Below are 26,967 nucleotides of genomic sequence, written 5' to 3'. Positions count from 1 at the left end.
CTGTGCTCTTCAACTGAATTTACTTTGCATTTTCTGCTAAATACGTGATTGGCTGCTGGCTGACTAGCTAATTTCCAGTAAAAAACAAACACAGATAAGTTATAAAACATTTTAGAAACATCTGGTCTGATCAGGAGAGACTAAACTCATCCTCTTGGATGGGGCAGTTCTCTTCTTTCAATATTCAAGTTGATCAAAAATTAACAAAGGCACATCATACAACTCTAATAAAGATTAGGAAACTTTCAAAGTTTAGTGGATATTAGATGTTTCAGGTGTAGCTGGTCTGCAGCCATTTTTACGGTGACCTTTGTTGCTTTGAGCTTTATTCTAAATTGAAGACTTGCATTTGTGACTGCAAACTATTTCTGGTTTAGGATTACAAGTCCACAAGATTTACTAAGTTCTGACAGACTTACTGGATCATTTTTGAGATAATAAAGTGCACAGGACGTTGCTGTTAGACCCAGAGGTGCGCTGGTGGTGTGTTCTGTTACAGGTTAAAGCTAACACTATACCAATACAGGCATGTGCATGTCTTTACATTGATCTATGCTCCCACATGAAAACACTCAATGGAATATAATCCATATACAGCTGATGCTGACTGGTATGTACAAAAAGATAAAAAAAAAAAAAAAATGGGTTGCATCGGTTTGGACCCTGAAATTGTGGAATAACGTTGTATATTAGAACTCACTCAACTTCAAACTGATTCAGTGACAAAGCAATATTTCTGTGGGAAAAAAAACCCCCAAACACTTGGATTATAAAAGGTCACCTAGTTAACCCCAGGCAGGCCAAACAAGGCTTACTCCTTTATTCAGCACTACATACCTGTGTAGGACTTCAGCGTGTTGAAACAAAACAAAACAAAAGGCTTCAGAGACACCACACCATCATCTCATCCTGGAAGACGTATCCAGGCCAAGCTGGATTTTACTTTTCTGTCACATGAAAAAGTTTGAGTAATTCTTCTAAAAAGGAGTGCGTATAAATCTCTGGAGATCCTTCTTTTCATCTGCATGTGTTTGTCCAGGTGTCTGCAGGAGCTTCTTGTTCAGATAGGGGGGATACTACTGCCCTAAGGCACAAACTAAACAGCCATAACCACGTTGAAGTGTGTAACATGATGAGGTTTAAAATGAAAGACGCTGAAGCAGTCTGTAGACAGCAGCATCACAAGGAGTGATGGTTTACTTAGCACCTCAGAACACAGTGGCCATAGAAAAAGAACAAACAACATTTATTTTGGCATAACTGTCATATGCTTTCATCAAGGACAAGTATTTGTAGAACAGGGGTATCCAAAGTTGGTCCTCAAGGGCCGTTGTCCTGCAGGTTTTCCATGTATCACAGTTATAACACACCTTCTTTATTTGTTGTTACGTCATTGTCTTTAATACATATAAAATAAGCAAATAGTCAGGTGAGACCATTGACTGTATATCAAGAGATCAACGGAGCCTCCGTGACGTCACCCATAAGTTTCTGAAGAGCTAAATTGAAGCTCAGTGGGCGGTTCCTACTATCGCCATCTTGGCAGGGGCATGCGTATAGTCTCGCCCGGAAAATACAAATATGGGCAAAGAGGTTCGCTGAGAGGCGGGCTGTGAGCGTCATGGTGGATGATTGACATCGAGCGAACTCTGAGCTGCCTGTAGTTAAGAGCTAACCGAGCTAACCCGGAGATAACAGGAGCTAACCAGCTAATGGAGGTAAGCGGGCTAAAGCTAAGTCATGTTGTTAACCGGCTAAAAACCGCGGTTGTTCTACGTTCTTCTTACTTGAAGCGGGAGATTAGGTACCCGTCAATCAAAAGGACACGCCCCTAAATATGCAGAAATTACTTTTAAATGAGCGAGTTAGAAAAAAATTCATACCCCCCCACAGTTGTTATGAAGGTAAACCTGACCTATTAAACTTAGAATGGATTTTTGAACCAGGCTGTAAACAGGTTTCTTTCTTTAAAAGATGGAACAACGATGAGCTTCAAAGATCCCGACAAAGCAAAAGCTTATGTGTTGGACAAACTGGTTACAGTGGGAGACTGAAGCAGCTTTGGTTAGATCAACATCCACTTCTTTACATGTTCTCTTTGTATGACACAGCAGCATCAATGCCGACACTCTATGGCTACAACTAAGTTACAGCTATTAGTTGTAGCGTGTATGCACCGGCTTATTTGTCAACATACAGACTGGTTCTTTCATTTTGTTTTCATTTCTTTCCCGACCCAGGCTAGTCTGATCATTCTTTCCATATGACATGACACTATTTTTATTTTGACCTTTGATATGGTTGGTTGTCTGTAAATTAGGAGGTCTTTGGTTTTCTCTCCTTCTTTAAGAATATGCTACATGCAAGTAGTATGCAAGCAGCCACTGTCATGTTGCTTTGGTCTTAGAACTTCTGAGTGTAAAATGCTACACCATGATTTTTGGTTGATGTCTAACTTAGTCCTTCTCATGTGGTCTTTTTTTTTTGCAAGAGTTGCAGTACTTCATAAATGGTTCTGGTAATAGCTCCAACAGAAATAGTAAGCTTGTTAATACAGTTGGAAAGTTACGAGTGAAAATAATGACAGTAACATGCTGACAACATTTTATTGTCCTGCACTTTGTTTTCCGTCCAGTTAGATGTTTAAACTTATTGTTTTTTTTAATGTACTATCTTTGTTTACATGCATGGATGTACTTAATAAACAATTCCAAGAATTTTACATAAGCTTGTATAAATGATATGTCAATGCACTTGAAGTACCATTAACATGGGCAGAAATTGACAGGGCGATTAGAACATATTAATCAGGGAAGTTGTTGGTCCCGATGGCTACCCAATTTAATTTTATAAAGTCTTTTCCGTTAAACTGGCACCTCTTTCATATGAAGTATATGAAGTAGCTTTGCACCACTAACAATGACACGGGGAACTAAATTTGTTCCTCTCAAAAAGGATATAGATCTACCAAGTGACTTACCATCCAATCAGCTTGCTTTGCTCTGATTATAAAATTTTAACAAAGGCCCTTGCAGCAAGACTTGAGCCAATCATGAACAACATAATCCACAACGATCAGATAGGCTTTATGACTGGCTATAAAACTAGCTGGTAATTTACGCCGTCTTACCATAATATATACACTAAACCACAGAAAAAAGAGGCAGAGATATCATTCGATGCACACAAGGTCTTTGACAGGGTGGAGTACAATTATTTATTTGCAGCTCTGAAAAAGTTTGGCTTTGGACAGAAATTTCGTAGCTTGGGGAATCTTTTACATTCCAATCCACAAGCTTCTGTGCGCACCAATAACTTTGCATCTGATTATTTCCCAATTTTCAGGGGCACAAGACAGGGACATCCTCTGTCGCTCTCCTGTTTAATATTGCTGTTGAACCCTTTGCTGTGTCCATGAGGGAAAATACTATTTGGCGTAGATCGATATGGCCTCAACCATCAACTTTCATTATATTGTGACAATCTCCTTCAATGTCTTTCGGACCCAGATTAATCAATACCTCTTACACTAAACTTTATCACTAGATTTGGGGAATTATAAGGACATAAAATAAATTTTTGGAAAAGTTCATTTTTTCCTATAGGTGCATCAGCAAAATGGGGATCTCTTGACCAGTTCCCCTTTAAGATTACACATGACTCTTTTACTTATTTAGGTGTACCTGTTACTGGGAGTGTCGAGGATCTATTTAAAAATAATTTTAAGATGGCGCTAGAAAGGGCTAAATAAGACTTAACAAGATGGCCCTGTCTTCCATTATCATAAGCAGGAAGAATAAATTCCATTAAAATGGTTATATCTTATTTCTATTTGAGATGATTCTCACTTCATGTCATGGTTTGCTGTTTGAGTCTGTGCAGGTTGCCATGGGGACTCAAGGCGGAGTCTGGAGCTTCAATTACAACCACCTGGAGCTCCTCTTCCTGATTTATCCTGCTATTTAAGGACAAGCTGGAGCTCCAGTCTTCGCCAGATTGTCTCTCTTTACTGCGTGGTAATCAGGCCAGTTCTAGTGCTTACCTTGTGGCTCATCGCTAGAGATTTCATTTTGTTTTTCTTTGCCTCCTCAGCACGTCAAGACCATTACAGACATCCTCCTGGATCAAGATCATTTTCCTCAGCCAACTTCCCCAACTGCTTATGCCTGCCTGCTTCTGCCTCAAACCAAGGCCAACCACCACAACCAGAGGCCACCCCCCCCAGCAACCTCCACTATCATCAGAATTCCAATTATCTGAGAAGTTCTTCCCTGGACCAGACCAACAGGATCTGAGTACTAAATAAATACTTCATTTACCTCTTCATCTGTACGTTCTGCTTTTGGGTCCACCCCTCCACCCCGGTCTCTGACCGTGACGCTTCATCCCTAAAGTGTTCTTTACTGAACTGAACACATATATATCCATCTTTATTTGGAACAGAACTGTTCCAGGAATTGGGAAGGCATTTCTGGAGAGGCTGAAGAAAAATGGAGGTCAAGCATTACCAAACTTGTTGCATTACAACTGGCTAACAAACCTTTCATATTGGTCATTTGACATCTACGAACAGGAGACATCAGTGTGGTAACTCGTGGAACAACACTCTTGCTGCTCTGGTGTGTGTTCCAATATCGATTAGTAAGTGTTATCAGACTAATCCAGTAATTCTCTCCATATCTGGTCGCAATTCAGCATACATTTAGGGTGTAAGAAACCACGTTGGTAAAGCCCTGTTCTCGCCAACCCCTTTTTTCCTCCCTCTCTTATAGATCCAACTATTAAGTTGTGGAAAAGTAGATGCCTGTTATGTGTAGGGGGTTTCTTTAAAGATAGTGTTTTTATTTCTTTTGACTATCTAAAGGTAAATTTGACATTCCAAACACATTTCTACAGATACCTTGGACTATTTCAACAAAGAAACGCTCAATGCAGGTACAGGATAACCTTGACACCATCCTTCTCCCCGAGTCTTGTCCTATTTTTTCTGGTACAAATATATATCGCTCACTCTTCTGTTTATTTCTGTGTGTGATTGTCAACATGTCATGTCTAAATTTGTAAACTTTTCTGTCTGTATGTGACAATTCATATGTTTGAGAATTCAGTAAACATACTTGAATAATAAAAGTCAAAATTGTTACATTATTGACCATTATTACATTATCAGTTGCTAAGATGCGAGATTGGGCTTCCTAAACCTCAAATCAATTCAATTCAATAGTTTTATTAGTATAACGCCACTTTACAACAATGTCGTCTGAGGGCACTTTACAGACAATTCATAACAGTAAAGGATAATGAACAGATTGTATTGAATCTTGACCATGATCCAATCCCCCATTCTGAGCTGCATAAGGCAGCAGTGGAAAGGAAAAAAATATCCCTTTTAACAGGAAGGCAAAACTTCTGGTAGAACCTGACTTAGGAAGCCATGGTTGGGGTGGAGAGGACAGGAAAGAGAGACCAATATGAAATTCAACTTTTATCCAGGAAGACCAGAAAGAGGAATACCAGTTAATGATGCCAATACTGTCATATGTTTATGGACTCTGAATAAAGACCAGAGAGATGAACATGAAAGCATTTGTTCAGCATAGATAAGAATTTCAAATTACTCTCAAATTATAAGATTTGTCAAAGAGGAAGGTTTTACAGTTCAGGGTAGAGATGGTGTCTGCCTCCTGAACCATAAGCGGTGGGTCTGATAGCCAAATGCTCTCATATCAAATAGTTACTGAACATAAAGAAGAAAGCACTCAGAGATGGAGACAGGGAGTTACTGAAGAAATAGCAAATAGGTGTTCAGAAAGAAGCTGGAAAACTGTGTGAACAATGTGGGAGATGTGTGGTCAGAAATGGAAATGTTCAAAGACTTGAAGAAAAAGAAATCAGTGTTGGAAGTCTAAATATAGCTGAGTATTTTTTAGATAAGTTCAGAACAACATCTTCCCTTTTTGTTGTGACACACTTAGAAGACAGGACTATAGGAGACATAAAGGGCTGTAGAAACAGGACTGTAGGAGACAGACAGGGCTGTAGAAACAGGACTGTAGAGATAGGACTGTATAAACAGGACTGTAGGAGACAGACAGGACTGTAGAAACAGGACTGTAGGAGACAGACAGGACTGTAGCGATAGGACTGTAGGAGACAGACAGGACTGTAGAGATAGGACTGTAGGAGACAGACAGGACTGTAGAAACAGGACTGTAGGAGACAGACAGGGCTGTAGAAACAGGACTGTAGGAGACAGACAGGACTGTAGAAACAGGACTGTAGGAGACAGACAGGACTGTAGCGATAGGACTGTAGGAGACAGACAGGACTGTAGAGATAGGACTGTAGGAGACAGACAGGACTGTAGAGATAGGACTGTAGGAGACAGACAGGACTGTAGAAACAGGACTGTAGGAGACAGACAGGGCTGTAGAAACAGGACTGTAGGAGACAGACAGGACTGTAGAAACAGGACTGTAGGAGACAGACAGGACTGTAGCGATAGGACTGTAGGAGACAGACAGGACTGTAGAAACAGGACTGTAGGAGACAGACAGGACTGTAGCGATAGGACTGTAGGAGACAGACAGGACTGTAGAGATAGGACTGTAGGAGACAGACAGGACTGTAGAAACAGGACTGTAGGAGACAGACAGGACTGTAGAAACAGGACTGTAGGAGACAGACAGGACTGTAGAGATAGGACTGTAGGAGACAGACAGGACTGTAGAAACAGGACTGTAGGAGACAGACAGGGCTGTAGAAACAGGACTGTAGGAGACAGACAGGACTGTAGAAACAGGACTGTAGGAGACAGACAGGACTGTAGCGATAGGACTGTAGGAGACAGACAGGACTGTAGAAACAGGACTGTAGGAGACAGACAGGACTGTAGCGATAGGACTGTAGGAGACAGACAGGACTGTAGAGATAGGACTGTAGGAGACAGACAGGACTGTAGAAACAGGACTGTAGGAGACAGACAGGGCTGTAGAAACAGGACTGTAGGAGACAGACAGGACTGTAGAAACAGGACTGTAGGAGACAGAAAGGACTGTAGCGATAGGACTGTAGGAGACAGACAGGACTGTAGGAGACAGACAGGGCTGTAGAAACAGGACTGTAGGAGACAGACAGGACTGTAGAAACAGGACTGTAGGAGACAGACAGGACTGTAGCGATAGGACTGTAGGAGACAGACAGGACTGTAGAAACAGGACTGTAGAGATAGGACTGTAGGAGACAGACAGGACTGTAGAAACAGGACTGTAGAGATAGGACTGTAGGAAACAGATAGGACTGTAGGAGACAGACAGGACTGTAGAAACAGGACTGCAGAGATAGGACTGTAGGAAACAGATAGGACTGTAGGAGACAGACAGGACTGTAGAAACAGGACTGTAGAGATAGGACTGTAGGAGACAGATAGGACTGTAGGAGACAGACAGGACTGTAGAGATAGGACTGTAGGAGACAGACAGGACTGTAGAAACAGGACTGTAGGAGACAGACAGGGCTGTAGAAACAGGACTGTAGGAGACAGACAGGACTGTAGAAACAGGACTGTAGGAGACAGACAGGACTGTAGAAACAGGACTGTAGGAGACAGACAGGACTGTAGAAACAGGACTGTAGGAGACAGACAGGACTGTAGCGATAGGACTGTAGGAGACAGACAGGACTGTAGAGATAGGACTGTAGGAGACAGACAGGACTGTAGAAACAGGACTGTAGGAGACAGACAGGGCTGTAGAAACAGGACTGTAGGAGACAGACAGGACTGTAGAAACAGGACTGTAGGAGACAGACAGGACTGTAGCGATAGGACTGTAGGAGACAGACAGGACTGTAGAAACAGGACTGTAGAGATAGGACTGTAGGAGACAGACAGGACTGTAGAAACAGGACTGTAGAGATAGGACTGTAGGAAACAGATAGGACTGTAGGAGACAGACAGGACTGTAGAAACAGGACTGCAGAGATAGGACTGTAGGAAACAGACAGGAATGTAGGAGACAGAAAGGACTGTAGAAACAGGACTGTAGGAGACAGACAGGACTGTAGAAACAGGACTGCAGAGATAGGACTGTGGGAAACAGACAGGAATGTAGGAGACAGAAAGGACTGTAGAAACAGGACTGTAGGAGACAGACAGGACTGTAGAGATAGGACTGTAGGAGACAGACAGGACTGTAGAAACAGGACTGTAGGAGACAGACAGGACTGTAGAAACAGGACTGTAGAGATAGGACTGTAGGAGACAGAAAGGACTGTAGAAACAGGACTGTAGGAGACAGACAGGACTGTAGAAACAGGACTGTAGGAGACAGACAGGACTGTAGAAACAGGACTGTAGAGATAGGACTGTAGGAGACAGACTGGACTGTAGAAACAGGACTGTAGGAGACAGAAAGGACTGTAGAAACAGGACTGTAGGAGACAGACAGGACTGTAGAAACAGGACTGTAGGAGACAGACTGGACTGTAGAAACAGGACTGTAGGAGACAGACAGGACTGTAGAAACAGGACTGTAGGAGACAGAAAGGACTGTAGCGATAGGACTGTAGGAGATAGACAGGACTGTAGAAACAGGACTGTAGAGATAGGACTGTAGAAACAGATAGGACTGTAGGAGACAGACAGGACTGTAGAAACAGGACTGTAGAGATAGGACTGTAGGAAACAGATAGGACTGTAGGAGACAGACAGGACTGTAGAAACAGGACTGTAGGAGACAGACTGGACTGTAGAGATAGGACTGTAGGAGACAGACAGGGCTGTAGAAACAGGACTGTAGAGATAGGACTGTAGGAGACAGACAGGGCTGTAGAAACAGGACTGTAGAGATAGGACTGTAGGAGACAGACTGGACTGTAGAAACAGGACTGTAGGAGACAGACAGGACTGTAGAAACAGGACTGTAGGAGACAGACAGGACTGTAGAAACAGGACTGTAGGAGACAGACTGGACTGTAGAAACAGGACTGTAGGAGACAGACTGGACTGTAGAAACAGGACTGTAGGAGACAGACAGGACTGTAGAAACAGGACTGTAGGAGACAGACAGGACTGTAGAAACAGGACTGTAGGAGACAGACTGGTACAGTAAGAGACACAGAGGACTTTACTGCCTGTCCAACCTGTATATTTCCTACAGTCAAATGAAGGATCAGCTACATTGGAATAACGATTTGAGGCTGGATGGTGTCAGCCCAAGGTTTCTGAAGAGTTCTGTACAACAGCCCTGTTGGATTTCTGCAACAATTCTCCAACATTATCCTCAGTCCTGTCTTAAAGCTTTGTTCCAGTTAAAAGAAAGCTCACCTGTCTACCCTCATATTGACGCCTTGCAGGAGGATGTCATTACACTTTACTGCCACCACTGTGAGGACTAAACACTGATACTCTGACTGGAATAAGTGCTTTATTCTAGCTACAGTCCATGTGTTTATTTGGGAGTTTTAATTCCTCTTTAATTCTGAATAAAAGTTAATTCCGCTTTAAAGTGATGAAAAACGACAATGTAAACACATAATTCCTATCAAATCAATAGGAAAAAAATCAAATCGAAAAATCGAATATCGGAATTTTCTGCTTCACAATATTAAAATATTTATTCATTAAAATATTTATTTTTCCAAATAAATAAAAAATAATCCATTATAAAAATTTTGGTCATTTTTATTGATCTTTTTACTTGTCTTCTTGGCTATTATAGCAGCAGAATGATGGTCTGGCTACTGTGTTGCTTTTTCCTCATTGAAATAAAAGAAAATGACGAACAAAAAAAAAAGTTTTGTACATTTTTTTTGTTTTTAATCTACAAAAATCAGCAATATCAAAGAATTGTGAGAATCACAATTTAAATCAAATTGGCACCTCAAAAAAAAAAAGAATCGAATCGGGACAAAAGCATATAGTCACAGCCAGACTAGCTAAACTGCGAGGTACGTGTATTCCTCCACCACCACTACCACCACCTCTCCCAGGATGGTACCAGTGTTTTGTTTGCTCCTGTTTATCATGTAGTAAATAATCATCTTGTTTTTAACAATGTGATGATATTTCTGCTCATTTCATTAACTGACTGACCTTGTGGAAGTTGTTCTATAATGACATGATGAGAAATGTCTTTACTTCTGATCACAGTAAGGCTAAGTCTCAATTCTATCTTTTACCCCTTCCCCTAGCCCTATCCCTATCCCTATCCCTCGGCCCCCCAGTGGAGAGGTAAGTGTCAAGTGGTGAAAATGTTCCCCTAAGAAATGGGACACCACTACACCGTGACAACGTCATCAAGCTGCTCACTCTAGCTGCTACGCAAACAGAGGCATGCTACGCAAACGAGTGATTGTTTTCCAAGATGCCACTGTTGTCAGCCGTGCTACTTTCTGTTGTCTGGGCAATCGGTATATCTCCCATTTTTTGTCTGCTTGTTGGCCAGTCATCTTCCCTTCCAACCACACCTCTTTTATGAATGTTCTGTATTGAAAGTAGAAATTTTTTGTTTGTTTTCATTGCACTCCATTACAAGGGTCAGATACAAGTTTTCTATGAGATAAATATGCATAGCTTGATTCTTTTTTTTTTTTTTTTTTTTTTTTTTTAATGCTGTGTAAACTGCATAAACGGGAACTACTGTCCCTTGCACGTTGTTTTGCAGACATTGTATTCATGGGAATTGCACGGGTAACTTCTTTATGTAATTATAACTTAATAGAGGCTTTTTAACTGAAATTAGTACAAGAACAAGAACATAAACAATAAACTCCTCTTTTTCTGCTCTGTAGCGGATAAGTGCCCTCGAGTGTTCTGGTGTCCCCGGCTAAAACATATGATACAATTTAGCACTGTGCACAAAAGTAAAGGAGATGCTACAACGTATAGATGATTGTCCCTAAAAAAACAGCGACAGTGGTTTTATGCATTCATATATCAAACCAGCAGTTCAGCAAATGCTAGCCTCTTGTACTAACTGTAGCAAACTTTCACAGAGAATAACATACGATCGTAAAATAAAGCGCTGTAATTTCAGTCTTGTTAATAAATCGTATTTTAACGCTGAAAATACTTAAATTTGTAAACCTCTTTTTCAGCATTGGTAGACTTGCTGCCTCTGAACGCGCTGTACAGGAACTAGTAATTGGCAGCCGTACGCTTCTACCCCTTCTTCAATGAAGTGTGGTCCTGGAAAATCTTCACTTTAAGGGATGTGTAGCCCTCACCCTTCCCCCTTAACCTTTGTCCAAAGGAAAATTGGGATACTCCTTAAGTAGAAAGCATGAGACAGTTCTAAGACTTCAACAGAGGCATGTGCGTCGTCTCGCCCGGAAAATACAAATATGGGCAAAGAGGTGGAGCTGAGAGGGGGGCTGTGAGTGTCATGGTGGATGATTGACATCGAGCGAACTCCGAGCTGCCTGTAGCTAAGAGCTAACCCGGAGATAACAGGAGCTAACCAGCTAATGGAGGTAAGCGGGCTAAAGCTAAGTCACGTTGTCAACTGGCTAAAAACTGCAGTTGTTATACATTCTTCTTACTTGAAGCGGGAGATCGGGTACCTGTCAATCAAAAGAACACGCCCCTAAATATGTCGAACTTCGAGATTAAATTACTTTTAAACGGGCGAATTAGAAAAAAATTCACTCCCCCCACAGTTGTCATGAAGGTAAACCTGACCTATTAAACCTAAAATGGATTTTTGAACCAGGCTGTAAACATGTTTATTTTTGCTGTGAAGTTGGTCTTTTTAACATTAGAGTCTATGGGGGATTTGCTCTGTTTTGCAGCCCCTAGTGGATGAAGGGGAACTGCAGTTTTATACACTTCCGCATAGGCTTCACTTTTAACTGCCGAAGGCTCCATCCGTCGTTCATATACGGTCTATGATCTAGCCCTACACAGCAGCCTCTGGGTACAACAGGACTCACTCCAGTCTGACTAGCTCTTAATCCTGTGTGATTTCTTGCTTGTGTTGTTCTCACTCTCAAATGTATGCCACTTTGCAGAAAAGTATCTGCTAAATGACTGTAGAGTAGTAAAATAGAATATATGATGCAAGAGATCGTATCATATTGTAACTGATAAACTTTATTGTCTTATTTCAAATATTCACTCATTTTGAATTGGACTCCTGTGACACGTTTTACACAACGCCCCAACATCATTAGAATTGGGCTTGCATATAAAGCATCACACACCTGAAGTTAATGTTCAGAAACTGTGTGTTCACCCTGTGTCAAGCAGCACCAGTTACATCCAGGTGTCCTCCAGTTACGTAGCGGAGATCCTAAGACATGATGCTGCCAGAGTGGCTTCTACACACTGAGGAGTTTATGTGCAGAATAAAAAAAATGCTGAGTGAGGGTTTCTGGGAGCATTTAAAATACTAAAATAACTCAGAAGTCCTCTGTAGAAGCTGCTATAAATAATGTTAAAGGGTGTATAAATGTTTTTGTGTATATAATTATTTACCATTTAACTGCTGATAAATAAGGGAACGGACCCATACTTTAATCTTTTAAATAAATAATATACAGTAAAAAAAAAAGCCAAGATGAAAGTCATCTCTATTACCTGGAACATGAGTAGACATAAACTCTTCAAACTTGTCTGTGTGCTGGAGCTTTGTGCTTTTCATCAGGACGTTTACACAGCTGCAGAATAGACGGGTTAAATTCTACTAAACACGTGTAATCAATAACAAAAGTAACCATCAGAAAAGTTTATTTAGTCCCATTAAATCTATCCTTTACCCATGGCTACACAGGTTTAGCTATAGTTTAAGCTTTTCATATGCTCTGTGACTTTAACCAGACATCTTAGATTTAACAAAAGAAGAACAACAAGAGTTTTAATTAACCAGACCGCTGGTCAATGACAGGTAAGGGGCAGGTTTCCTTTATGAAGAGGCAGCGGGCTGAAGCACAGTTCACTCTTTCAGCCATCAAATAGGAGAATTAATGATGTGGAAAATCTGCCTGTTCCTCTCAGATCTCAGAGATTCACTGAGGCCTAAACTGGACAGACTCGCCAACATACAAAGTTGCAACTATCCTGGATTTTTCTCTCTTTTTTTTTTTTTTTAGCTGGAGAAGAGATCTCCGTCAGACTGAAACCAGGTACGTAAAGACGACCGCTGTTTATTTTCTAAGCTCTTAAATACAAACATTTCCAAAGTACTCGGAAATTTGAATAAACCACACTCCAGCAAAGAGGCGCAGGTTAAAGAGGGATGTTCAGCTTTCTGTAGGATGCCTATAATCTGTACACAAGCTTAAACATGCATACGTACAGAGACATATCCCAGGTAAGCAGACCGTGCAGGTGTGGAGTCCAGGAAGCCAATGACACAAGAAAACATAAACGCCAATGCAGCAACAGTAAAGATGAAGATATTTCGCTACGTTTACCTGATGAGGATCCATTTTTGTTCTGAAGCTGAAAATGCTCCACAAGTTGTCCTTTTCTGTGCACTCTGGTTTAGCAAGGTCGCAGCACGACAAGCTGACACTTCTGATCACCACAACCACCAGAACAAGATCCCCATAAAGGGTGAGGAAACTCTGAAAGCTGAGTTCATTAACAGCCAGTCCAACTCGATAATCTGGTTAAAGATGGCGAAATGAAGCCGATTCACCGTCAGACGTTTATTCTTGGCTTCCCAGCAGTTATCTTCAGTCTGACAACAGCGTCTGCAAACAATGATGTTTACGACTCGTTTCATAGGTTGTAATGATCTGCCAGGCGTGTGTGGTCCGTGTTTCTCCACCACAAAACCACATCAGTCTACAGCAGTTGACAGAAAATACACAAATAATCCAATCATAAGATAACACACAGTTTAAGTGACAACCACCACGACCACCTTCCTGAACATATCAGCAGTTAGACTCTACCAACGCCATCAGATGGTCGTCAAGTTTCTGGGTAACAACAGACCTCTGGTCCAACAGAACTCTGGATCCATGTGCTGTGTGTTTAATGGAAAGTCTACATACGGCTACGGGAACGTTTTCCCAGCTCACTGTGCAGTCAGATGCCAGTGGAGGCTGCTGGGATGTGCTGACATCCGTTCATGATCAGGGTCAAGCAGATACTTGACTGTCTACAATAAACCCAATCAGATAATAACGAAGGTAAACGCCTGACATGTGAAGACAGCAGCCAGCATGAAGAGCTGAACCACGCTCAGGCCGGAGTGGAGATCTTCCCTCTCTGTGGCTTTTCCTCTCTACAGCCAGATGACCAATCATCCGCCTTGCTGTTGGAGCGGCAGATGTTGGGGAGGATATGCTACACCTCCCTGCATCTGTCTGGACCATAGATGGTTGAGGAATCAAAAGGAAATCAACACCACATTAAGGTTTCTGTAACAAAACCCTTGCTTAGAAAAAATCCGGACCTTGATGCAGAAGTCTCAGGTAAACATAAATCAATATGTCGGAAGTCTCATTTGTGACCATGTGGTCAAACAAAATCTGGATCCACAGAAACCAGACCAGTTAATTTTACAATGACCTCCTCGTGTGCTCAGACCAGAAACTCCTTATATATCAAACAGTTACCCAGTTCCAGATAGCAGGAATTATACTTCTGGGGATTTTGTAGAGCCAGTGTGAGCTGGCAGCTGCAATGCACAGGTAAATATGGACCAGAAGTAAGATAAATAAAAATAAAATAAATAGATTCATTCATTCATTTTCTGAACCGCTTAATCCAATTCAGGGTCGCGGGGGAAGCTAGAGCCTATCCCAGCTGGCTTTGGGCGACAGGCAGGGTACACCCTGGACAGCTCGCCAGTCCATCGCAGGGTCACGCAGAGACAAACAACCACTCACGCTCACTCCTATGGGGCAATTTAGAGTAACCAATTAACCTAACATGCATGTCTTTGGACGGTGGGAGGAAGCCGGAGTACCCGGAGAGAACCCATGCATACACGGGGAGAACATGCAAACACAGAAAGGCCACTGACCAAACCCCTCCCCAGCCGAGGATTGAAAGAAGTGACCTTCTTGCTGTGAGGCCACAGTGCTAACCACTGTTCCACCGTGCAGATAAATAAATAGATCAGACAAAAATATTTATATTAGACAAACAGACATACAGATAGACTTTTTTAAATACAATTTAGATATTAGAAAATATTTTAAAAATTAAAGGAATTTGACAAATAGAATAAACAGAAATAATCCTTGTAAATAAATCAAATAAATAAATTATCTAAAAGTTGCATAAATGAAGGAAAAATAGTTATAACTTCACTCATTTTACCCACAAAATTTCAGTATTTTCATGTTTTGTAGTTCATCCAACGTAAACATCTTGGTAATGTAATATGATGTATTTATAGGTTATTATGCTGTTCAATGTTATTTAATTGGTTATATATTTTTTTCTCTTTAGCACTTTGCGCTACATTTTTTATTGTATAAGAATTGCTTTACAAAAGCAGATTATTTGATTAATATTTTACTGGTCCGGCCCACTGGAGATCAGATAGTAAGGCTGTGGCGATTTGCTTTTGTCCGGATTCCCATTTTTTGGGTGCTGGTTCGATTTTTATTGGGATTCTCACAATTCTTCGATATTGCTTATTTTTGTAGATTAAAAACAAAAAAAATTTACAAAACTTTTTCTTTTTTGCTCGTCATTTTTCTTCATTTCAGCTAAGAAAGACCTGCTGTTATGGTAAAAGACAAGTAAAAAGATCAATACAAAATGACAAAAAAATTATAATGTAATTTTTTTTACTTATTTGAACAAAAAAAAATAGATTTTTTTTTAAACAAAAAATTTTATTTTAAAATTGTGAAGCAAAAATTCCAATATTCGATTTTTTGTTACTATCATTTAGTATTGCCAAATGTGGAACCTGTACTAAAATCTCTGTTATAGAAATATAATTAATGTTTTTTAGCTAAATCAGCTCCTGATGATTCTGATGAAGTCATCAGGATAAAAAATAAAGTATTTTTTTCTCTCAGTAGGATAGGACATTTAACTTGTGTAGGTATATAGAGAGATATTTTCTGAAAAAAAGTTGTTATGAATAAACAATAAATCCTGCCCAGTGTAAAAGACAAACAGCAATAAGGAAAGCTGAAGGTGTTTTATTCGACTCTCTTTTCATGGCTGATGAGAATAAATCCTTACCTAAGCGTGGGACTAATAGCAACGGACCACACTCGGTCAGACATGGGAATGGTAGCTCTGGGGGAGTTGGAAGTCAAAGTCCAAATCTACAAGAAACAAAGGTCTCCACTTTAAAAAAGTGACTGTAAACCACCACACACAGATACACACAACATACAGGCTGTTCAACCATTAAACGTCCGCTGGATCTCTGGCATCCATAGATGCACCACATGCAGTGTCAACAGGAACTATTCTGGATACCCGAGCTTTACATGGCTTGGAGTTTACTAAGTATATCAAAATGATACTTCAAGGCATTTTCTTCTTTAAAGTACATGATAAATATTACGGTGCATCACATCTTTACCTGTACAGGTGTTCTTACCCGTGCTGTTCGGTCTCTAGATCCACTGATTATTAGTCCATCTTTGGAGTCCAGACAGTTCACTTCCTGGCTGTGACCTGACAACCATAAAGAGAAGTCTCTTCTTCTGCTGTGGACCAGGATCCTGCCATCACTGACACACAAATGAAGTAGCAGTCAGCTGCGTCACATTTCAGGACAAAAAAATAAAAGCGCAGCATTTTTTTTCACTCTAACTTCTTCCCAAACTGCATCTTCCACTGTATTCACAAACCTTAATGGCGATAGTTATTAAAGCTCTCCCGATTTGTTGGAAAATCCGGATACAGAGTGAACATTCCTCCTGCAGTGTTGTGGATAGTTTTGTGAACCAGTAGCTGGTGTTTGGCTAATCTGTGGCTTCATTCATAAAACTGTGCATAGCAATGATGACTATAGGTTGCGTACGTCTAGAAAACAGGATATGCAGCACACAAAGACTTCTAGATTTAAAAGACACGCATGTACCACGTCTGTTTTCCTATATAAATAAGAAAAAACACTAAATGAGGCGCATGTGAGGGAACGCGCTTCTCTGCCCACATGTTGGTTAAAAAGGTCAGATGAACGCGCCTGATAAATTTTCATCAATACCATTTCCACGATGCTCAGCAGGCAAAAAAAATCGATAGTGTCATTTTTCAGAATGTGAAATTGAAATCCCGATAGATAAAGGTGAAAAACTGAAAAAGGGTTTTATTTGATGGGCACGGTATGGGCATCACCAGTGCCAGGAAGGCGTTGACAGATTCTGTCAACGCCGTCTCATCGGCAGGCCTGAGGGTGCCAGAAATTTAAAAAAAAAAAAAAAAAAAAAAAAGTCAGGTGTAGGGAAAAAAGCGCATCCCCATCCAGTGTGTGGGGGAAAGGGAATGCCGCAGTTCACTCCCACAGATTAGAGGCTGGTGGGGAAAATTGGCGAGTCGAGCGAGTGACGGCGTCAGAGGGGGGATACTGACACGCTGGATGCCCCGCATGATGATGCAGGTCATGTTTTCCTTTCTTCCAGGTTATGAAATGAACAAAAGAAAACACGTGAGATGTCTCTGATTCAAGGTTATTTGTTGTTCAGTTATTGTATTTCTTGTGTGTCCCTGCTGTAGCCGTGGTTGGAGAGGATGTGGCCAGCGATTCTGCAGCATTTCTCCTCCAGATGCAGTGTCCTTGCAGAGGGACACAATCAGTGCCATCAATGAGGTGGTGCAGGAGTTGGGCTAATTAAAGACCGCCCTGACAGAAATAAAATAAAACAGAAACTTGTGAATAAATAAGAATTCTCCACTTCTTTTGTTGCATCACTTCTAGACGAGATCGGGGATCGGTTGGAGGTCAGAAACAACACTTGCGGTGGTCGTGGCATGTTTTCCTTTAGCACCTCATGTGTAGCACATGCAGGAGAATCAATATCAAATATTTTGTGAATAACTTTAATGTAATAGTTTACATTTGATTTTGCACAAATGCTTAAAATTTCGCACCATTTCTTTGGTTTCATTCTTGTTATTGTGTCGCCGTTCCTTGTTTCACCAGATTTTGTTCATACTAGGGTCAGAGTTGCCGTGCCCATAAGTTGACTCTAATTGGTGTACGTTGGTTGTTGTACATATGACAGCTTTATGAATGAGGCCCCTGGCCCCTCTACCAATGCTTTTCTGTGTCGCCGTCATGTATTGATCCATAAGAGGCAGGTCATCGGCTGATAGTTGTATGGGTCCCTTGTGGGGATCTTTCAGTATCAGGACATTTGTCCATTGGTCATCTAGTCAGGGTGGATCCAACCCCTCAACAAATTGATCATTTGTGCAACTGGAGTGTTACGACCCCAGTGGTGTCTAGGGGAAAAAGGGGTTGCAACACAAAAGAAGAGTGGCAACTAAAAGTTCCAATAAAAGGTGGGGTTTTATTTACAATGATTCAAACCAAGGAAACTAAAGGGTACAACTTAAAACATCCCATGACAGGAGCAAAATCCACTATTTAACAAAACTCCAAAAGCTAAACCAAAATTCTGTAATCACAGACCAAACAAAACTGAGACAAAGACAGCAATTAACAAAAGAAAAGCTAAGAACCAATCTAAGCAAATCTGCTATACTATGGCCGTTGACACCAAACCGGAGATGGCAAACTGTGTCACCATCAGACACAGCTGCCCTGAATGACGGTGCTGATTGTCATTAAATTGGCAGGTGTCATCATCTGTGGCCAATCTGGGATGAGCCTGCACCAATGTCCACCAATCCCGAGCCAAGGTGGTACAGGTGGAGCCGAGGGATGGCAGCCTATCAGCTGTGGACTCCGGAGTCTCTCCATTTCAGGAAGCCCTGCAGACCAGATGACTCAGGGCCATAACAGGAGCCAATGGAGTGAATTTAGCATCTTTAACCAGGTCCAGGTGGCGACCAGTTCTACAGACTTAAAGACTCTTTGCTGAATATCTGCCACTGTAATGGTAACCTTGTTTTTGGAGGGAGCTGTGATCCGGTCTTACTTCTTCAGTATGTGATGCTTCCTTCTTCCATATGTCTTTCCAGTATTGTTCTGTCTCCAGCCTTGGTGGGCTTGGTATTTCCCAGCCAGTGGGAGTACACTTTACTGAGTTAGTAGAGAACAGCTAGTTTACTTGTCTGGTCTCTATTTCCCTTGTGCATCCCCTCAGTCGTGCAGCCAATGCTTGGAGTCTTTCTTTGGCAGTTTCCAGAGTCACAGGTGAACATCTGGCGGTACATCTTGGGTACTCTTTTGTGGTTTAATGGCTCTTGAGTTCTGATAGATGACTAATAGGCCCTTTTCAATTGGTATCCGTTTGTCTCAACTTAACTCGCCTCGGCTCAGTTTGTAGGGTTTTCTGTTTACCAGTACTTTTTTTGTATATCTTCAGCCCAGGTTCTAAGCGAGCTGAGTCGGGTTGTGTGTGACGTCACCAGACTGCATGCCGCTATTGGTCAGGGGTGCGACCAATCAGAGGTCAGGGAGTGACATCACTGGAAGAGCGACTCCAACAGGCTGATGATTTTTTATAAGAACTGCAGCTTATGCGCTAAAGAAACACCGTTAAAAGAAACACCTGCAAATCGCAATTATAGTTTGTTGAAACTTCACAAATATCACTTATTTTGAAAAAAATTGTAATGGAAACACAGCTACCCAACCTACCCTTTTCAGACATGTTGATAAAAGTATATCATAAAAGTGCAATATGCCATCTATCATGTGACCAGTCAATTTCAGGTAAAAATGGCACAATTTGGAGCAAGACAACATCAAAATGAAAACATCTGTATATCGTAATTGTAGTTTGTCAAAATTTTACTAAATCGCTTTTATATTGCGAAAAACTGCAATGTAACGCAGCTATGGTGCATTTTCTTTTTGGAGCAACCATTTTTTAGGGTTCTATTAAACAGTAGCTCATTTTTTTCAAAGGGTACCTGCAATTCCTAAATAAAATGCTATTCAAAACTTTGATAAGCACTAAGTACATTCGATCAATATATGTCATCACTTGTGTTTAATACTTTTCTTGAAGTGTAAACAGACTTTATAGACAACATATTATACTATATTGATGATTTGTTTAGTGTTTATTATAATAGTTACTTTATTTGATCCAATTTATTGTTTACATTTATACTGTTTTGCCGTTATTGGGGGTGTGTTGCACTAAACACCTGATTGGACAGGCTGATCTGTTTGATCTTGTCTTCTGCCGGATGTGTTTTAATGTTTTAATTCACAGGTAATGTGAAACCTGGAAACTACTATGTGCCATAAATTGCGTCTTGGGAAAAAGGAAAGTTTTTTCTGACCACTGTTAAAGCAAAGTAAATGTTACCTGCATAAAACTGCAACAGACACGGATTTCTTGGAAAATGTTGGACCTTAAACCCTGTCCACACGTAAAACCAAATCTCTTTCCCCATCCGGCCAGTAAAAAAACATAAAATTGAGTCCACACCACCTTGTTTTTCAAAAACAAATCCATCCACACTATCTGCATAACCATGTTGTTAAGCACATTCATAAACATATCAAACCTTTAGGCAGCGGTAGCACCCCTAATCCTATCCAATCAGAATAACCTTCCATCTCACGACTTCACTTCCACAAAACATGAAACACAAAACACCAATGTGATCTGGTTAGGTGGTGGAAAATAACTGTCCTTAATGTCGTCCTTTGTCGTTGGTCGTCAATACGGAGCAGTACTGACAGCAGTCAACAAACACAAAGTACCTGGACAATGGACAACGTCAACACTGTTTCCAGGACGTCCATGCTGTTGACAACAAAGGTCGCACATGTGACGTCATGGTATTTTTTGTCGCAGACGGTAACGTTTCAAAACCTAAAACCCCAGTTAGCTATGTCCACATGCAGACGTGCAAACGGAGTATTTGCAAATCTTAACTTTGGTCTGAGATTTTTTTGTTTGCATAAATCTGCATTTTCATGTGGATGACAGGCCAAATTGGATAAAATTATCTTTGTTTTGAGATATGCACTGCTATATGTGGACAAGGCTATAGAATAGTACATGAGGGATAACAGTACCTATTTTAGTCAATCAGGAGATGAAAAAATGAGTTATCCACCTTCCTCCACTGATCAGGTGAGACAAAGTGAGAACGAAGCGACAGACATCGCCATCGTGGCCGGAGAAGATCTCAGATGGTCTCTGCTCGAGCCTCTTGGAGTCTTGGTGAAGCCGATATGCTCCAATATGAGCGGCTTGGGATAAGAACAGTACATCCCGATCCAACTGGAACCATGGCAACAGTCTGACAGAAACACAAGACAAACAGAAAACATAGCCATTAGTGAAGGGATGAGAGGACATTCTGAAAAATCCTGGTTAGCTTCATCCTGAAGGTTCAATGAGAAGGGAACCTTGTTTCTTCTCAGTGGAAGGAATAAACTTAGAGGACTTCTCCTGCTGGGAAATATGACTAAATCCTGCATGTTAAGATCTCCATCTCCCTGTGATGAAGAGTAAAATGGAATTAGAAACAATAAAAATGACTTTTACAGTCTGATCTGAAGAAGCCTCATGTGGCGGGTAACAGCCTTCCTTTAAAAAGAAAGGAATATCAGACCACAGTCTGGTTCTTCTCACCTCCACCTATAAAACTATCAAAGAACAGTCATCACAAAGACTACTAGAACCTGGTCCAATGAAGCAGAAGATGCTCTGAGAGCCCACAAACAGGAACGTCATGTGATTCACATAGAGAGGACATTAATGCCATCACTGAGTGTGTGACAGGTTATATTAACTTCTGTGTGGAAAGCATCATGCCAACAAGATCAGAGAGATGCTTTCCCAGTAACAAGCCCTGGATCATCAGATGCACTCCAGCATAAATAAACCAGCAACCCTCTATGGCGCTTCATGAAGTTTGAAATAGTTCAAAACAGTGAACCATGAACAGTTTTTTCCTGCTGTGGGGCCTGAATTTCAACATGAAAGCATGACCTTGCACAACATTGTCTATTTCCCACTGCTCAGTGTCATGATGTGGTTCAAGGTGGTTCCCAGTCCCTTTTCTAATGTTCTTAGCGTCAAACAAAAATAAACATAAAATGCCTCTCAAGGCCTGGAGAAGATGGACAGATAAAAAGGATGCAATAAAAACAGATGAAAAGAAAAGAAGAGATGTGAATCTAAACTATTCTGATACGTGGATAGCAGCCTTGGAGTCCAATCTTCACTGGAAACCAATCCCACTTACTGCTGGCATTCCAGACTGAGCTCTGGTACAGGGACTGGTGGGGATCCAGGGGATCCAGTCCTCCATACTACTCGAGACTTCTCTACAGCAGTCTCAGATGGACATGGACATACACATTCTGCAGGTCTACACCATATCTGTTGTGCCTATGTCCCCTCCAAGGTCTTGCAGAATGTGTAAAGCCACAAGTCCACAGCCAGGTCCAGTTTTCCTCGACCAGCACACCAGTTCATTCATCTTGGATTTCTGTCCTATAACAAACCGCACTGTCAGTATTTCCTGTTGTTGTCTCGGCCGAAAGGAAACAACTCACCTGGTTTTCCATCTGAGAAGAACAGACTTTCTGCAGACCCCAGAAAACCAGTTCTGGGCGGTCTTCACTCGCTCCTTCAGAGGTATATGAGGGTACCTGCAATGGCAATCCAAAATTACTATTATTATAAGGATGACATATTACTACCACTACTAATAACAGTAATAATAATAATTCTTCATCCAGCATCCATCTGCACATACTTCTGGTCCCTGATGTCTGGATCAACATCTGACCATCACTATTCTGATGTATCCCATTAAGGATTACAGGTTGCTCAAAGGATCAGTGTACAGATAAACACGCATGCAAAGTAGAAAATATTCACCAGAAAAATTTCTGATTGATCCCAAAACTGAAAAACCACTTCCATCAGCAAAAAGATCCCAATAATGGCTGCTGAACTGCTACACAAACAATTTGAGAATATCCTCTCTTTGATGATAGGGAATAGGGTGGCCAGGGTTCAGCAGGGGGCCACGGCCACCCTACCCCCTCTTCACTGGGTAAGTAGTCCTAGGAACTAGTAAAACAGTCCTAGGAAAATAATCCAAGGAATATGTAAAACAGGGATAAGTAAAGTAGTCTTAGAAATAATTTCTGATGAGGGATTGAGCTGTAAAAAGGTAGAAATTGAACCTGAGAGGATTTCCGGGTGTTTAATAGAGATGTTACGCAGGTAAATATCTCAGGAAGCCATTTGGCGATGCTGATCAGTGATCTATCAATGGTCAGTGAGGAAAATCCTGGGATAACCCCTAAATTCACCTTACAGACACGATGAGGATCCAGAAAGGAATGAAACACAAGACAGTTCATGTCAGGAAGAACGGATGGAGACAGTGATCATTCGCACCGTTAAAACATGAACTTTTTTGGGATTATTTTAAGGCTGTGATGATATGCTTTTGTCCTGATTTTATTCAGATTTTTTGGGCACCAATTTGATTTTAATTGTGATACAAAACTTTTTTTTTTGCTCGTCAGATTTCTTGATTTTAATTGAGAAAAAACAACCCAGTAGCCAGACCGTCATTCTGCTGCTATAATGCCCAAGAAGACACGTAAAAAGATCAATAAAAACAATCAAAATCACAAAGATTTTATAAAGGACCATTTTTATATTTTAAAAGATTTTAAAATTGTGAAGCAAAAAATCTCAATATTATATATATATATATATATATATATATATTTTACAGCTCGTCTTTTTAAGCCTTATTGATTCCTTCAGAGCACTGTGGCCTCACAGCAAGAAGGTTGCTGGTTCGATCCTTGGCTGGTTTGGTCAGTGGCCTTTCTGTGTGGAGTTTGCATGTTCTCCCCATGTATGCGTGGGTTCTCTCCGGGTACTCCGGCTTCCTCCCACCTTCCAAAACACATGCATGATAGGTGAATTGGTCACCCTAAATTGCCCCTAGGAGTGAGTGTGAGCGTGAGTGGTTGTTCGTCTCTCTGTGTGTGGCCCTGCGATGGACTGGCGAGCTGTCCAGGGTGTACCCTGCCTGTCGCCCAAAGCCGGCTGGGATAGGCTCCAGCTTCCCCGCGACCCTGAATTGGAATAAGCGGTTCGGAAAATGAATGAATGAATGAATGAATGATTCCTTCAGGTTGGTGCGGTGTGTCTCTGGTCCCACACATGAACATGGACACACATAATACCCCGTCCTCTCGTATGGTTTATCTGTGTCTAACTTGGAGATTTGAGACAATGCAGCTTCTGATCATAGCTCTGTTGTGTCTGAAGATGGTTTCTCCTGCATTGATTTTAGATCCAGAACTCCTGTCCAGTGTTGGTGGATTTTTTAACTCTTTAACTGCTGATCAGGTCTCTGTGGCTTTTAACCAGCTTTGTTTCCCCTGTTTCTGCTAACGCAGAGACGCTCAGATCCCGGTTCAGTTCCTTCTGCTGAACCATACCGGACCCTGTGGCTCCGATAAAAACTGTACAGTCCAGGGTTAAATCTGAGCCATGGTTTGATGAAGAAACTCGTGCAGTAACAGCACATTGATTAAGCTGTGGTCGTTTTAAAGGGTTTTATATATAAAGTTGAGTTTTCCTCTTTAAAAAAAAAAAAAAAAAAAAAAATCAGCAAAAGATGGCAGGTCTGGAAAAGTCCTAGACTTTAACCTACTCCCATTCGAACACACCTTTTATTGTCCATCTCAATATAAAACCTGATACTGATCTAACTTTAGTGTTTTACTTATGATTTCAAATAATGATACTTCATCATGAAAGATTCTTCACTATAAAATCCCTGTCATCGCCATGGAAACGATCTGGACTTCATGATTCATTTCATGCAGAATCAGAGGAGACACATCAGCAGAGTTCTTCAGAGCTGGTATAAAACTTCTTTTTAACCACAAACAGCTAAATGAAGGCATGGTTTCTGGTTGTGGCTGCCGGTTCCCAGAGTTTCTGTGCCTCAGAGAGAGACAGACATCTTTATGATCTGCAGTCTCTGCTTCCATCCCACACCTTGTTCAACTTTCCAATGCAGGTGGAGAGAAACACCTGACAGAAAGGTCGTCTGATATACATTTCACCCAGGGTCCTGGTTCACATTAGAGGTGTGTCTGGGTTTAGATGCGGTTGCCATGGTGAAATAAGTCTTGTTTCAGCACCACTGCTCCTCTATGATGTTCTGAACTCAGCTAACTAAAGAGACAGTCTGGTTCTGGTTCTGGCAGAAACCTGCTGATGCTTTCTTTATCTGACTGATGCATATCTGTCTCACCTGTCCGTCCCGTTCCAGGTGATTCCCGTGTTAAGAAACTCTTTAGCGACCTTCCTCCACACCGCGTCCCGGCTCACGAAGCCGTTCAGCCCTTTACAGACCAGACAGAGACGACAGAGGGACGTGTGGTCCAAGAAGGACAGGACGTGGTAGAGGACGTCCTCCGGAAGCTGAAGGAGCCGCATGGTGGGGACAGGTCTGCCGAAACACGGAGGGTAAACACGAGAAGACCCGCTCCATGTTTCAGAGCAGAAACATGAAGTCCGTCCCTGCTTGTTGATGACGTCCGACGTACGGGACGTGACGTACGTGACGTCAGGTCGTCTGATTCTAGGCGAAAAGACAGACGTCGCAGGAGATGATGGGGAATTAAAAATGTATTTTTCATTTCTTGTCTAAATTCACCTGTTAGTCTCATTTCACTAACTTATACAAATATATATATATATATATATATATATATATATATATATATATATATATATATATATATATATATATATATATACATATACATACCCTTTCATTAAAGAAAGAAATAAACAGCTGCCTGTAAAATAAGCTGAAATTGACTAAAGTAATAATAACTAAAATAAAAAAAATTTAAGAAAATCATTACATTATTTTCTAATTCTGGTTCAATAGAAATATAATTTTTAAAAAAAGCAAACAAATAAGATATTTTATTACATATTACATCAGTCATAAACTAATATTTTGTTGAACAATCCTTTAATGTTTCCGCTCCAGTCAGGTGTTTTCTGTTCCTCTCAGTCAGACTTCTGCACCTGCTGACAGGTATTTTGTCCCACTGTTCAACAGAAAAGTCTCTAATTTGTCCAGGACCCATTTTTTTTTCGTTTTTTTTCTTTCTTCAACTCAATTAAATGAAAAAAAATGTCATATGTTACTAAACTATATTTTTGCTAATTTACAGTGATTGTTCCTTTATTAAGTCTTTAGTTTTATATATATATATATATATATATATATATATATATATATATATATATATATATATATATATATATATATATATATATATATATACATATATATATATATATATATATATATATATATATATATATATATATATATATATATATATATATATATATATATATATATGAGAGAGAGAGAGAGAGAGAGAGAGAGAGAGGCTGGTTTGTTTCCTGACTCAACTTCCTCGAATTCTCTTCCTTCAAACGAGCAGTGCTTCTTCAGCTCTTCACCCTGCAGCTGCCATGACTGTCTAGATATTCAGACTAGGATCAGTAGAGACCCACCCAACTCACCTGGTTGACCGGCTGCCTTGCATCATGTTTCATTCATTCATTCATTCATTCATTCATTCATTCATTCATTCATTCATTCAATTTGTGAACTGCATTGTCCGATTAAGGGTTGCGGGGTAGCTGGAGCCTATCCCAGCAGTCTTGGTGAAAGGTGCATCATGTTTCCTCCTGATAAATAAATGTTAACTAAATCAGGATGGGTGAATTAAACAGAGATGTTTAGATGTCCTGAAACTCAGCAGAAATGCCATCTTTCCGCCTCTCCATCACTTGGAGCAGGAACAACCGTTTCATATGTCATGTATGGACCATGAGGATATTTGAATGGAAATGAGC

At 40.8% G+C, this 26,967-nt stretch overlaps 1 protein-coding gene across 1 annotated transcript in view; it reads right to left on the bottom strand.

Moving 5' to 3' along the window:
- The window catches only part of fbxw4 (F-box and WD repeat domain containing 4), a gene marked incomplete at its 3' end in the record, with an annotated part of 70,489 nt that extends 44,883 nt beyond the window's left edge, over positions 1 to 25,606 (bottom strand). The window contains exons 1-5 of the mRNA XM_079248970.1: positions 25,334 to 25,606; positions 22,590 to 22,685; positions 21,140 to 21,325; positions 16,527 to 16,659; positions 16,160 to 16,245 (exon numbers count right to left, since the gene is read on the bottom strand). Coding sequence (XP_079105096.1) covers positions 16,160 to 16,245; positions 16,527 to 16,659; positions 21,140 to 21,325; positions 22,590 to 22,685; positions 25,334 to 25,518 — 686 coding nt within the window. The 5' untranslated portion in view covers positions 25,519 to 25,606. The remainder of the gene's footprint in view (positions 1 to 16,159; positions 16,246 to 16,526; positions 16,660 to 21,139; positions 21,326 to 22,589; positions 22,686 to 25,333) is intronic.
- Positions 25,607 to 26,967: the final 1,361 nt, after the last annotated feature.

The sequence above is a fragment of the Telmatherina bonti genome, assembly GCF_933228915.1.
Source record: "Telmatherina bonti genome assembly, chromosome: 11".
NCBI lineage: Eukaryota > Metazoa > Chordata > Actinopteri > Atheriniformes > Telmatherinidae > Telmatherina > Telmatherina bonti.
The sequence above is the reverse complement of the archived record's forward strand: the minus strand, read 5'-3'. Positions and strand labels throughout refer to the sequence as shown.